Source organism: Nyctibius grandis, chromosome 1 (assembly GCF_013368605.1).
Source record: "Nyctibius grandis isolate bNycGra1 chromosome 1, bNycGra1.pri, whole genome shotgun sequence".
In the NCBI taxonomy this organism is placed as follows: Eukaryota; Metazoa; Chordata; class Aves; order Nyctibiiformes; family Nyctibiidae; genus Nyctibius; species Nyctibius grandis.
Window position 1 is genome coordinate 75,059,793 of NC_090658.1, and position 14,482 is coordinate 75,074,274.

A 14,482-nucleotide genomic window follows, 5' to 3' on the forward strand; every position below is an offset into this window, starting at 1 on the left:
ATTGGAGGCTGAGGAAGAAATGCTCAGGGGTACGTGTGGCTGAAGGAACCATGGCAAGTCACCTCCTGCCATTTGCCAAGCTCTGGCCAGGGATGCTCTGCACACAGTGTGTTTCAAAGCAGCTCCTTGCCAGCTTCTCATGGTATTTACTCACACTGCCTTATCGTATTCTTGCTTTTAGAATTCCTATTGTTTCCCATAAACAGAGTTATTGCCGAGCTGAAACCTAGGAGAAGAGAGTTTTGGTTATTCATAACTCAATTTCTGACACGTGGTGAACACTATGCCAGTTCACGTGAGACTGTCAGAAGGTAAAAACTCTCATCATGGCACAAAAGTCCATTTTCTACTGCTTCTCCCCGTGGCAGCGGGGTAATGTTAGGACTCTCCTCTTACATGCATTGAACTTTTTCAGCCTTCAAAGACATCAAGAAAAAAACAGAACACAACAAAGCATGGTAGTGTTGGGATCAGATACTTTGCCTGTAAAAAAGTCAGCCTTTAAATGTAAGTGGAAATTACCATTTCTGCCCTGTTTCATTAATTGTGCATCACCGTATAATAGCATTTTAATTTACCAGTGCAATAGTAATGCTTGAATGCTACAGTCCCCTCTTCTACCAGCTTTATGAAGAAACACCTGTTATTATGGAGCAGCCTCCTTACTTTAACTCATGTTACAGATACACCGTCCACTAAAACATGGCACTGCAAGAGTCTTGCACTTTCCTATCTTTTGTATTTATCACTGTATTTTTTACTCAATAAGAAAATATTTTCAACTGCTGGGGTTTCTATTTATCTTTAATGCAAAGTAATAAAATAACTCACTTCACATGACAGGTATTTTTCCTATTTCATCCTGAAGTTTCCCGTTTGCCTCATTTCTCTTAATTAGCTTTAATTCTTCATTAAAACACACAGGGTGAAAGAGGGAGATACCTTTAATGCAGCTTTCCTACTGTTAAATAGATATCTTATTCCCCCTTAAAAAAACCAAAACAAAACATCTATTAAAGTGACAAAATGACAGCAACAAGTAGACAAAGAGAAATGTTAAAGGCAACTCAGACCTATTGTCCATCATGTGCCTTTCTTTCTGGTGTTCCCTTAAAGGCTGTTGGGTTGAGGGCAAGTCGTTCTTCATGGGTTTCCTTCCTCCCCCTGCTTTAAGAGGGTTTTACTTTCACCAGAAAATGTTTCTTGTAAAAAAAAAAAACAAAACACCAAAAAACCACAACCAAACAACTGTTATATATCCAAGACAAATGTTGTGCCAAACTCTGAGAAGTGCCACCTTGGTTTGCGTCTTTCTGGGGCTTGAGCAGTTGTGCGTGGAACAGCTGCATCTCTGTAAGCCCAGGGCAGCTGGCTCCGGCCAAACACTTGCTGCTCACAACCACAAAGCTGAAAAGTCAGACCAGTTCCTTGATAGTACGAAAATGTTTGTGAGTTCCAGTTTCTTCTCCTTTTACTTTTCTATAATGTCAAGTAAAAATCCAGCTCAAAACTGCTAAGTAGCTTTCCCATGTTTGCATTCAAGAAATAATTTTCACTGCCATAAAAAAATATACACACCGCTAAAAAAGAAAACCCCAAGATTTCCTCTGCCCCCTGTACGAAGGCCAGTGGTTTTGCATCACCATCCATGATGTCATTTGACTCTTTTAGAGTAGTCTGACTGCAGTTCTGGGCGTGGGGTCTGCTTAAATAGAAGTTCGTCATCTTTGGCTCTCATCTTGCAACAGAAGGATTTTCCTCTCTGAAATAAGTCTAAAGTACTGTCCTTGCAATGCCAGGTCCTTTTAAGTCCCGTTGTCTTTCCCCGAGATGCAGGGTCGCGGTGGGCTTGGAAAAGGGCAAGGGGGGGATCTGGGAGTCTTTGAGTCAGCACATCAGCTCAGAAGGGATCCACCACAGAAGGAGTAACGGCGAGCTGCAAACCAAGATCAGAAGCTGTTACAAACTGACCCGATTTCAGCTCTGAATGCCATGTCTAACAGGCAGAGATCTACAGGGGAGAGCCAGGGGAAGAAGAGTGAAGGACAGGCCTAAAACCAGTATAGATCCTTGCTTTTATCCTGAGGCTGTAAACCTGAGAATGGAGAGAGAAGAAAAAAAGGGAAGAAGAAAAATAGGTACAGGTGTTTCAGGACAGAGAAAGACAAACTGTATTTCTGCCAGCTGAGATCAGAGAAGCAGTTTAAAGCACGGGCTCCCCAGAGCTGGCAGGAGGCTGTGGAGCAAGGAGAAGAGCCCAAGCTAGACTGGAGACAGGCACACGTCCCTCCTGCCTAAAGGGAGGCCACCATAAGGAGCCATTTGTGGCTGTGACAACCCAACTTCAGCATGGAGAACTGCCACCAGAGAGAGCTTTCCTTGCCTCCACAGGCACTGACTCGGGAACTGCCACTGCTGGCTATGCCTGTGTCACCTTTTTGTCACCTCTATGGCCACACAGCCTTACTTCCAGGCACCCCACAAGGCACAGGGGAAAACCATTGCCCTTTTTGCTCAGCAAGTGCAATTGTGCTTTCCTCTCAGAAACTGGGAGGGAAAAATAAATAAGGAGAGGACGTTTATGAACCTGCACAGGGTCTAGAAATGACCTGCTCTGCTGTGGCTGCCCACACTCCTGCCCTCAGGGCAGCCTGTGGAGGGAGCCAAGCAGTGACTTCTGGGGCAGCTCCGTCCTGCTCCCAGCTCTTGCTGCTCAAGGCAAAAGCAGGGCCAGGGCCAGGACGAGAGCACCTCAAAGCAACCTGTACACTCAGGCAGCTCCGTCCTGCTCCCAGCTCTTGCTGCTCAAGGCAAAAGCAGGGCCAGGGCCAGGACGAGAGCACCTCAAAGCAACCTGTACCCTCAGGGCACGTTGGCAGGTGCCAGAACTTCAAAGGGTGGTGTGGGGGGGTGTGATGTGTTACCCTGTCCCATCCTCCCTCTCCCCTTCCCCTCACTTGCCTGGCCTGAAAGCCCCAAGAAGGGCACCCAGAACAGAGCTCAGGTGTCTCCCAGGGGGCTTCCACCCCCCAATTTTTTTCCCCACAGCAGCACCCCATCCACCCCACCATGGGGGGGTCCATCCCCACTACTACGGGTGGTGTGAGGGAGGCAGGGAGCAGGGGTGTAGTTGAGCCAGGTGGACTCGGAGGGGCCAAGGGCAGCTCTTTACCTGCGTCCACATTGAGACTGAGGCTCTGTGCCATGTCCCCCGCTGTGTTGGGGAAGGGTCCCGGCGTCGTCCAGGCCGCGGTGCTGCCCGCCTCGCTCTTGCCCAGTTCGCAGGGGGGGCTGACAGGCGTGGGCACGGAGGCAGGGGTGAGGCGGTGGGGGCGGACGGAGGCGGTGGGCACCAGGAGCGAGCCGTAGCGGGGGTCGAAGTGGGGTCCGTAGACCTCGTGCATGGCAGCGGGGCGGGGGTAGGCAGTGCTCTGTGTCCCGATGTAGGGGTGGTGGTGGTGGTGGTGGTGGTGGTGGGCATGGTGCCAGGGCTCGGGGCCACCCTGGTGCAGGTGGCCGTGCAGAGAGGCGGGTGTGTAGGGGTCGGCGGTGGCGGCAAAGGGCAGCTCGCTGTGGGCAGCAGCTGCCAGGGGGCTGCTCAGGGTGGCTGGGACCGAGGAGGGCTGGTATGTGCTGTTCCAGAAGGACGGTGGGAAGCTGCGCTGGCTCATCGGGAAGGAGCCATCTGGGTGAAGGGAGGGGGAGAGAAAGGAAAGGCAGCCATGAGCACACCCAGCAAGCCCTGATCTCCTTTTCCTAGGGCTCTAGGGGCACTACCCCTTTCCAGATCCCCCCAAACCACCCCTCACATTCCCTTTATCCCCCAAACAACTGCCAAACACAAGAAATTGCTCCCAAAGAGTACAGATTCCTTTCCAGCTAAACACCCAACACACCCAGCCCAGGGCTTACCCATGAAAATGAAACTATTGCTCCAGGTTTCTCTTAGTATGAATTTAGGGAAAAGGCTGTGATCTAAGGTGAGGGAAACATCTCTTTTCCTCCGCAGTGGAAACTGAGTCAGAGCTATTATGCGCCACAGCAATTTCCAGGGTTGGATTTTTCCTGTTTGTTTTTGTATCAGTCTCCCTGTCTAAGCATTTATGCCCAGAACCTTGGAGGATGCCTGACCCTGCCAGGAAAGTGGATGCTTCCTCAGTGCAGTTCAAGTGGGCAGGAACAGCATGAGATGTGACTAAGGGCCAGATGAAATTTCTAAACATCGGGGGGCAATTCCCCCATCTATTACACTGAACTTACGCCTGTTTCTTGGGTATATCGCTAACATATTTGGGAAGCATTCTGCAGATCCTTTGGGATTGGCAGGGCAAAGGACATGCAACGCGGACTAGTGATTATTAACAGCACAGAGACAGACACTACGCATTATTAATTGGGAATGCACTGTGTTCCTGAGACAAATAACATGCTCCTGATATATGTTTGCCAGGGAGGTACGTCAGTTCTGCGCCCTGGCATTACTCAGGAGAAAGGGAAGAGCTCTCCTCTCCTGCTATCAATTCCAGCGCTGAATATCTTTCGTCCGTGAAATATTTAAACTACTATTTCATTCTTAGAAACTACCGACAGTAATTCATGGCAGGGCTGGGAAATCAGCTCGTGGCTGAGTGGGTGGCTCTGTGAGGGAAGGTCCCCAAAACTGCCTCAGATGGAGTGCCTGCCCTAACCGTCTGGCGGGTGGAGGGTGGGGATGGTTATTCCCCTCTGCCCCGCATATTCCCAGGGGCCCATCCAGGGTGAATCGGGCATGGCTGTGGAGAGCTGCACATCAGCTGCGGCCTCAGCCTTGCCGGCACAGGGCCACTGCCATGGGCAGTTCTGAAAGCCCTCATTTTCAGAAATATGGGGTCCTTGTCTCTGCTCCAGCAGCAACCAGGGTGGTGATACAGGTAGGGCAAGATATAGGGACACACACAATCTGGATTTTAGCGGTGGGGATGGTGAGATGTTCTGACATTTGCTTTTTGCTTTGTTCCCACCCTCGATTACCTCGGCGCTAGGCTCAGAGCTGCCCCGGCAGGGTCAGCCGGGGAGGCGCTTGCCCCAGCCCCACTGAGGGGGTCCCTCCCGACGCGTCTGGCTGCCGCCCCCGCCGGGTATATGGCTTGCAGTGCAAAGGCGACTCAGCTCCCCCGGCCGCCCCGCGGGCAGCACGGCGCGAACATGACGGGGTTGTCATTCCTTTTCTCCCCTAAAAGAGTCAGGCCGCCCGCGGCTCCCGGCCCAGGACAGCCGGCTCCCGGGGGCTGCCTACCGGGCACCCGCGGCCGGTGGAGAGTGCCCCGGGAGGGCTGTGTGTGCGCCCACTGCCCTGCTCGCCCCTCCGCGCCCCTCCGCGCCCCCGCGCCGCGCTGCGCGCTCACCCCGCCAGGACCCGGCGTTCCGCGCTGCCTTCGCGCTGCCGAGCGAGAAGCTGCTGGGCTGGTTGAGTGCCCGGCTGAAGTGCTCGTCCACCACGGCGCTGATGTCCCCCTGGAAGTAGGTGAAGAGGACGCAGCGGGAGCTGATGTACTCGGCCTCGGGGGGTCGCTCCTTCTCGGGGCTGCACTCCTCCTCCTTGATGCTGGCGGCGGGGTGGCTGGAGAAGGAGCTGCTGGCGCTGGCGCTGCTGCCGCTCTCCGGGGCTTCTTGCATCTTGGAGTAAAAGGCGAGTTTCTGGAGGAAAGTAGGAGGGTAGGAAGGAAAGAAAATAGAGCTGGTCACGCAAGAGCAGCAAGGTGCGCTGTCCCTCCCTGTGCCAGCCGGGATGCAGCGCCGAGCCCGCTCCCACGGTCTTTCCGAGAGGATGCCAAAGTCTGGCCCGCGGCTGCCCGCCAGCCAGGGGGCCTCTAGCAGCACCCCCACCGCGTAGCTGCATTTCTGCCCTACCTCGGGCTGGGTCCCGAAACCGAGGGGTGCCGACCGGGATGGGGCAAGACAGGCTCCGTGCGGGGCAGGCGCGGCCGGGCGGGGCTTTACAACGCCCGGGTCCCCAGCACGAAGATCCGCGCAAGAACACACTTTGCAGGCCGGCTCCTGGGGAGACGGCGGCCTCCAAGGGGCTGAGATGGGGGGCGGGGGGGGCGAGGCGGGGGGCTACGGGAAGACGGCAGCCGCGCACCCACAGCGCAGCGCTGGCAGCGGGGGGAAGGCGAGCGCCGCTCCGTCTCCGGCTCACAAAATCTGCCCCAAACTGTGTCCTGCAACCCACAGCGATGAGGAGAAGGAAGGGAAAAAAAACCCCAGACTGGCAGCCCCAAACACATTTCAGGGAAAAAAAGCATTTCCCTGTCCAGCGAGAAGCTCCAGGTATTTCCGACAAGATGATTCTGTTTTTACTGGATCCCGCCGGATGGGAAAACAGCAGGCACCGAGAAGTTTGCGGGATGTTTCCCATCTCCTCTTTATCCGCGTTAGCGTGTCCGCAGCTGCTGGGAGTTTCGCAGAAATAAGCGATGGGACGCGGAGCCCGGGCTTGGCCGCTGCGGGCAGAGCCGTGGGGCGGGCGGCGGGGGAAGCACCGAGGGGACGGGTCAGAGCTCTGGGTCAAGACATGTGAGATATTTAATAATGTCACTCCTTTCGTGAAGACCGCCTTTCCACTTGGCTCCCGTCTCGGCCATTGAGGTAATGATCATCCCCCTAAATAATGTCACGAAGCCGCGTGCGGAGCGGGGGGAGGTTGGTGGTGGGGGGAAGGCAAGGTGGGGGAAGACATCATTTGCTATTTGTAACAGGTATTCCGGCCCCGCTGCCAGGAGCTGGAGGTGGCACACGGCACCGGCCCTGCACGGCGGGGGCTGCCGCCCGCCCGGGACTCGGGGTGCTGCTGTCTCTGTCCATCCCCTTTTTCGTTTTGTTAGGGGAGGAAGGAATTCATTTCTGGAAGGAAAAAGGGGGAGGGAAAAAAGAGAAACACAGAGGGCCAAACGAGAAAGCGGTGTGCAGCAGGTGCAGCCCAGGGAAAGGAGCCCTGACCCACGCGGGACAGTGGGAGCGCCGGGGCGGGCAGTTCCCCGCACACGACGGGCTGTGACTGCCGCGAAACATCCCCGCGACCGGCGGGATCCTTTTATCGAAAACCAGGGACTAATCGATACCCGCGACAGCCCGGGCGGAGCTGAAAGGAGTGCGGCGGCGGGACGTGGCTCCCGGCCACGAAATACCTGCGGGTCCCACAGGCTACCGCCGCCGCCGGGAGCCCGGTGGGGCCGGGGGACGGGCCGGGGTTTCGCCGCCGAGCGGGGCCCGGGAGTGGGGAGCATCCCCGAAGCCCTGTCGCACCGCAGCCTTGCCCCCCTCGGGGCTTCCTCCCTCACCCACAAACGGGGGAACACCCGCAGCCTCCCGGCACTCCCGCCTCCCTCGCTCCCAGAGGGTAACTCCGGAGCACCCCTCCAAGGCAGCTGTAAAGTATCTGCCAGAAGTGGCTCCCGCAGCGGCGGCCGAGATGCCGGCGCGCAGGGGGCGAGCGATGCCGGGGGCAGCCCTGCCACGCCGCTCCCGGCGGGGCCCCTGCAAACCGCGGGCGTCGCTGCCCCGAGCCGCCGCGCTCGGATGGAGCCCGTCCCGGTGAACTGGGGGGGGGGAGGGGGGAGAAAGAAAGAAAAAAAAAGTACCTAAAAATCCATCGCAGGGTTAAAATCGCGCTCCCGCTCCCAAGGCAGCCCGCAGCCCGTCGGTCGCCGCCGGGGTACGTACCCTGCCGAGCCCCGCGCCAAGGTGGGATGCGGTTCTGCTCCGCTCACCATCGCAGGCTCCCAGATGTCCCCCCCCCCCGCTCTTTTCCCCTCCCCTTCTCCTTTTCTTTTTTTCCTTTTGGCAAGGCCCCAGACGGCCACCCTCCAGACGACACCCCTCCCACCCTCTGCATCTTCACCGCTGCCTCCCGCACGTACCTGGTGGTAGGGGCTGTAGGCTGCTGCGAAGTACGGCTGGGGAGGACCATAGACTTGGTACATAACATCCAGACAGCTCATGGCTGGCCGCGGCCGAGAATTATTTTTTTTCTCATCGACTCGTGTCGTGCAAAGTGGAGCAGTGCTTCGATGGAGGGAGGTTCCCGGGGGTTAAGAGGCATCACTCATTGGTGGGAGGAGTGAGGGGGGATGAGACCGCGCTGGGCTGAGATGACACCCACCTCCCTGCCCTCCTTCCCTGCCTCCCTCCCTCTCTATAGCGCGGCTCCCTTCAGCAAATGCGCCGGGGCCGGAGGGGCAGTTTCAGCCCCTGTCCCGACGGGTGGCAGGAGTGTGGGGGCCGAGGAGAGCCCCCTTCTGCAGCCGGGGCTGCCCGGGAGCAGCGGGGCGGGAGGGGCGGGGGGAACTCCTGCACCCGGCGCCGGGACCCGCCGGCGGCCGCGGGGTGCGGGGAAGCGGAGCGGCGGCGGGGGGGCCCTTGCCCAGCGGGGCAGCCCCTCTCTCGCTGCCTTTCATTTCATTTATTTCATTCCATGTGCTCAGCGCGCCGAGTGCTGCCCCACCGCCGGTGCCGGGCCCTCCCGCCGGCTCCCTGCGCGCCTCCCGGGCAGGACCCGCCCGCCGCCCCCCGCCTCGTCGGGCCCCGCTGCCGGCGGGGGCCAAGTGGGGCTCCGGGAAAGGCAGGGATCTGGGTGACGCCCTAAATCCCACCGAGTCCGGCGTCCGCCTGAAAATGCTGCTGCCAAAGTTGGAGGAACTAAAAAGTCTGATGAACCGAAGGAGGAAAAATCAGTTGTCTCCCGAGGAGGAATCCCCCTCCCCAGAAAGTTTGGATCACGACAAATGCCGGGAATGGCGATGCTTTTGTGTTTAATAGAAACTAAAACAACGCCGAGGGTAAAGGCATGGGAACAGAGCAAACTATCGTGACGGTAAACTGGATTTACTCCCTAGCTTTCTGCTGAGTACGACACACGGAGGTGTAAATAGGGGAATGTGTCTTAACTGCTAATTTTGACGGTGATGCGTAGGAGGGAGATTAGTTTCTAACACAGAGATACAAGTTCTCATTTCAATATCTACCCTTTTAAACATTCAGCTTCACGGCACGGGTCACAACTACCGTGAAAAGAGCCCCGTTTTAAGTTATGTTTTAGGCATTTATAACAAAGCCAAAACCCACAGAAAATATGAGAGAAATAATATTACTTGGTTTTCAAATGCTGATTGTTTACAAAACTATGGGGAAAAAATCTGAAAAAACCCAAACACTTTGAATTTTGAAGACCTGGAAATCTTTAATTGAATTGTAGCAGAAGGTCCTCACAATTAAACATTAAAGTTTGTCTCTATTTTGTTTCCCCAAATATGTAACTTTTGTATTCCAAATGCTAGGAATTGTTCTGAAAGCCTGTCCTTCACCAAAATCATATTTCAATGCCTAATGAGCATAAGTCTAAATTTTTGTGCAGCAGGTGCAAGGTTTAAAATTCATATTTAAAACAATTTTTTTCTCCTTCTTCTAGTTGGGTAAATTTTTTTTTCATACTGCAATGCAGCCTGGAATGCCATGGCTGTGGGGTTCAGCCCCAGCACTGCTTCTTCCCCCATCAGAGCAAATTTGTGTCGGTGGTCGAGAAGTGAATGAGGGGAAGAACTGTTGATATTAGGCTTTCAAAAAAGAAATGTATCTCATACTCTATCATTTTATTTCTCCTGAGTAGCAAGCAAATAGCCACAGTATGGGGAAGGACTCCTTCTGTGGCTGGCATCCAAAGTAAGGCAGTCAGCTAAGGAACGCCTCTCCGCTCCTCACAGCGAGAGGCTGAGGGACCTCACTTGGGATGATGGGATCCTGCTTCTCCTGTGTGTCCCTGCTCCCAAGGGGCAGGGAGCTTTCCCACCATGCTGAGATTTGTGCCTATTTCAAATGTAACAGCTGGGTGATGTACAAAAAAAACCTCCCATTTCTCAGAAGGTGAGTCTGACTTGAAGATATACTCCAAAGACACAGCGTACCCTCTTGCTGTCTGTACGAGCCCTTCATGAACAGCTTTGTGCAATAGCGAAGGTAGGACCTGGCACTTGACATGGTTGAGCATTTGCTTCGTGTGAAGAAAAAAAAACAAAGTGTAGTAGCAACATGTGCAACCGGGAGCTTCAATGTGGCCGATGGTCTAGGCTGTGTCCCCTGGAGAATCTCTCCTTAAGGGCTGAATTTAGGGGTTTTACATCACACTCAAATATAAGTTAGGGCAATCAGGTCTGATGCGGCTTGGTATGAATTCAGTTTCTTTTATAAACAGCTATTTCCCTGTAAAACTGTTTAATGTAAGACACGAGCAAACTTTAGAGCCTGAATGCAGAGCAATGTAAGCATTCACGTAAAAGTGCTGGTGGTGTTTTGCCTTCTTGGTGCACTCTGTGAAATCAGTCCTGGTATAGGAAATGATCCTGGAAACCAAGGGTCAGAAACCATATTCACTAATGATCTCACTGCATATTTACAATTATATATAGATAGCTTTTCTTGGTCCTAACTAAAGATTTTTAGGTGGACTGAGTCAAAAAAGGAACTACACAGGCTTAGAAAAAAATAGCTGAAATATCTCAGGGAGAAAATTATGACAGCAATGAAGGAAAGCACACTTTTAGGAAGGACATGGGTTAAGAATTGGCTGTATACCATTAAAATACTGACATGGGCCTACTCCTATGGTCATATACTGGTAACGTTTCATAGCAGTAATGTGAAAATAATTTTTTTTGTTAGGAATAAAGAGTTATGGGTGCTGATAAACAGCAAGATGCAGAAAGTTACAACTTGCCTCGGAAAACATTACTACAAACCAACTCAAAGTTATCTTCTAACTAAGCTGGCACCTTTCAGAACAAAAGAATTGGGTATTACTGGCTCACTGGACAAGAAAACAGATCATCAAATAAAGCACTGATACTCAGAAAGACTGGGACAAGAAAGCAGTGGAGACGTGACAGTACTGACTGCAATTTTTTGTTCACCTTCCCTGGGAATCCTACATCCAGTGCCAGCCTGTCAGCACCCAGCGTGCAAAAGTTCACCAGTGAACATCATGCTTGATAAAAGGACTAAGTATTTATTAGCCAGAAAGGACCTTTCTTTTTTTTTTAATCTGACCACATACATACTTCGTGCTGTTGGTAATATGTTTTTCTGGAAGCTCAGGGAAACTTCTCCTTTTCCCAGAAAGGCATGCTTTCCCAACTGGAAGATACCATGAGGTGGATGGAGAATCCGGCCCTTGCTGCAGCCGTTTGCTGCTGTGCTTAGCTGCCTTGAGTTTTTCTCACTTCCAGCTTCAGCTGGTCTGGCTTCAGCTTCCAGCTGTTGGTTCATGTAATGCCTTACCTCACTAATCTAAACAGTCCTTTCATATGTAATATTTTCTTTTATGAAACTTATTTTATTCCACATAATAATCTTTTTTTTCTGCCCAAATAAATGCAGCTCCTTAATTTTATACAATTTCCCCAGTCCTTGGATAATTTTTGTACCTTCTTTCTTTGCACCCTGTGCAATTTTTCAACATTGTTTTAAAAATATTGACACAAGAACTTATTATTCTAATATCTCTCTTGCCAAAGGCATACACAAAGTAAAATACCTTCTTAGCACCTGATGCTTACAGTTGTTGGTTTTTTTTTTTTGCCACAACACAATTTTAAAGACGTGTCATGCTGACGTGCTTTCCCACTGTGATCACCACAGTATTTTCAGGATCACCACTACGTGTTTGTAAATACCATGGACTGCTTGGTGGTGTGGAGCTAACAGTACAGGGACGTTTCTGGCATTTCTTCTGAGCTCTGACATAGCTGAGGTTGCAAGTAACCAGACTGAAAGCTTTGATGATCCCACGCTGTCCTAAGACACCTCATGACCCCTTGTAGAGTCATCCTTTCCAGGACCCTTTCCATCACCTGCCTTCCTCGGTCCTAGACGTGCAATGCTGCAAACGGTTCCATTCGTGCACTGTTTGTTCTTGAAAGTGCCAAGAGATTTAGCAATAGTCTCAGGCCTTTCCAAATGTCCCACTTCCCACCTTACTCACCAGTCTTCCTGTCACTGTGTTACCTGCAACCTTTATTGGTGTGATTTTATATCAACTTTCAAGTTACCAGTGAACTTCTTGCACAGTTCATAAACTAGCTAATACGAATACTCCTATACAGTGTTCATATACTACCATATAGCAGCATTTATTCTCCTAAATACTAAAGATTTTCTGTTGACTCCAGTTTCTTGCAATTTTTGTCCATTTGCTATGCGCTTCGTTTATATAGTGCAGTGCCTCCTCTATGAGATAACTTTGGTTTCACTAGGCTTCCTATTTCTGCTCTCTCTTTTATTCTCTAATGCCTCAATCTGTCTGAAGAATTCAGCACATACTTAACAAGTTGAATACACTACTTGTGGGTTTACATGGGTCAAATTTGGCTGAAATTAATTAAGATAAACATTGCTGTTCTTCTTTCTTATCTCGTCAGTCTTCGTGCTCCATCTCCCTAAAAGCTTTTTGTCTTTTTAGGGCTTGGCAACTGTTACCATGGTGTTCCCAGGGATCTTTTTGAGGTGCAGCCTCTGAGACTGTATTAATGCAGAAGACTTTGGGCTCAAGAGCTGCTGGCTTGGTAGTTTTCACGGGCACTGAATTAACTGAAATTAAAGATAAAAATCAGTATGGTAAAATAGCATGGGGACACGCTGACTTGCTTGTCTCCTTCACTGTCCTGAGGAACACAGTTTTATTTTGTTTTTAATTTTCAACCTCAGAGACCTTTTATAATTATATATATACATATAAAATTATATTTTATATTTATAGTTAATTTTAATCTTCCTTTGAAGGCTTTTTTTTTTCTTTTCCTTTTTTCCGTGTGACTCTAAGAATTAACCGTTAGCTGCTAATGAATCACATGCACCGATACTATTTGGTGCGTGTTTGTGTATGTGACAGCACGTCTACTCCAGTGACACGCTCTGCAGCAGCTGGAATGTACGCGGTGATTTTTACTCCGTGATGTATTTACAGGGGAGCTGCAGCCCAGCTCAGGGCGCAGCATCTGGCGTGTGTCACTCACCCCTCCTACCCAACCCTTACGGGCCGGAGGCATCACCTGTCTCTCCTCTACTGATCGCGGCAGATGAAGAGATCATTATGCAGGGCTGGAAGGGAAATCTAGAGCTGTCGTGAGGGAATATATCAACATGTGTGAGAACACACTGAATGCATTGAATTTAGGGCTTGATTTTGCAATACGAAAGCTCATGGAAGTTTTTTCATGAATCGGTGTAGGAACGGGCTCAGTTTTGTCCTCAGAGGTAGAGCTGGCAGCTGTATTGTGGCACATTCTGAGCCGAGCTGAAACACTGTGCACCCCTCTACCTCCCTGGCACTGAACCACCGGAGGGTCAATCCAACCTGTTCTGAGATTCATTCACCAAGACGCTCTACAGATGTTCTTGTATTTGTATACAAGATACATAATATGTATTTCCTCAGCTGTGCTCAGGACAAAGAGGCAATTTCAGGCAAAATGTTCCCTAACCATCACCCCCAAGCACAAATTAGGTTTTTTTGTGTTTTATTTTACTTTTTTTTATTGCTATGATGTAAAAGTAGAAACACTCCCTGTCTGAGCTCTGTCAAAGTTCCTTAAGCATCCTATTAGTATAATACATGCACTAAATTCTTGATGTAATTGTGATATGTAGATCCTCTGCAATATCCAGTTTCAGTGATTTTGATGGCACACAGTTACAGATTTGCGTGCTTTGTTTTGAAATAAAAAGTGTTTTCATGTGAAGACCTTCATTCCTAGAAATGTTTTCATTTTAGAAGTGTCTTTCTTCCCACTTTTGTAGATAATATTTCAGACAGAGGGAGGTAGGTGGCAGAGAAAAACTGCAGCTTGAGAGAGTAAGTGGCTCGATTCAAGGAAACGACAAGATGATCAGGTTTTCAATAGAGCACAAACAGGTAAGGTATATGCTTTTTTGTCTGTACAGACTTTCATATAATACCAACAATATGAAGCTGGGATGAGGAAAAGAAAGACTCTCATTTACTTCCATGATTAAGCCTTCCTCGAGTGGAAAATTTATTGCTCAGAGTGGGAAATATTATATCATACTGGAGGGGCTCACTGGTTCACTTCTGTTTTCTTCAATGTGTATTTGGCTAAGCCTTGAGAAAATGACACTAGAAAATGCTAACAGAGTATATTTTAAGCAAAATAAGTGCAAAACGAAGTAAAAAGAAAATTCATACTAAAATACTGGAGGTGGAGCCATGGTACAGGGAATTGTGTTTTCATCGCCTGGAATTGCCCCAAATAATGTAGCTCCTGGGTTGAGTGTAAATAGGTGTGATTTCAGAGGCTGGAAATTATCCTGACTTTCTGAAACCAAACAGAGTCCACCTTTAAAATTTTTTATGACCATACTTACCAAATAACTTAGTCCTGATGGTTGCAAAAGCCAACCCCATCTTTAGAAATTAATTTGGAAAAACAAACAAGAG

General features: G+C 50.6%; 1 protein-coding gene across 3 annotated transcripts; it reads right to left on the reverse strand.

The window, feature by feature from the left end:
* Positions 1 to 786: 786 nt before the first annotated feature.
* VGLL2 (vestigial like family member 2) lies at positions 787 to 8,074 on the reverse strand. Of its 3 annotated transcripts, none has more exons than XM_068397183.1 (4): positions 7,899 to 8,074; positions 5,385 to 5,676; positions 3,173 to 3,685; positions 787 to 1,936 (listed from the first exon to the last, which is right to left on the reverse strand). In XM_068397183.1, the coding sequence occupies exons 1-4, from the start codon at positions 7,977 to 7,979 to the stop codon at positions 1,896 to 1,898; spliced, it is 927 nt and encodes a 308-aa protein (XP_068253284.1). In that variant the 5' UTR covers positions 7,980 to 8,074; the 3' UTR covers positions 787 to 1,895. The 3 variants fall into 3 exon arrangements, with proteins under 3 accessions (XP_068253284.1, XP_068253276.1, XP_068253289.1); XM_068397175.1 differs by having other exon boundaries at positions 787 to 2,095; XM_068397188.1 differs by lacking the exon at positions 7,899 to 8,074 and adding an exon at positions 7,620 to 7,768 and having other exon boundaries at positions 787 to 2,095.
* Between the last annotated feature and the right edge of the window lie 6,408 nt (positions 8,075 to 14,482).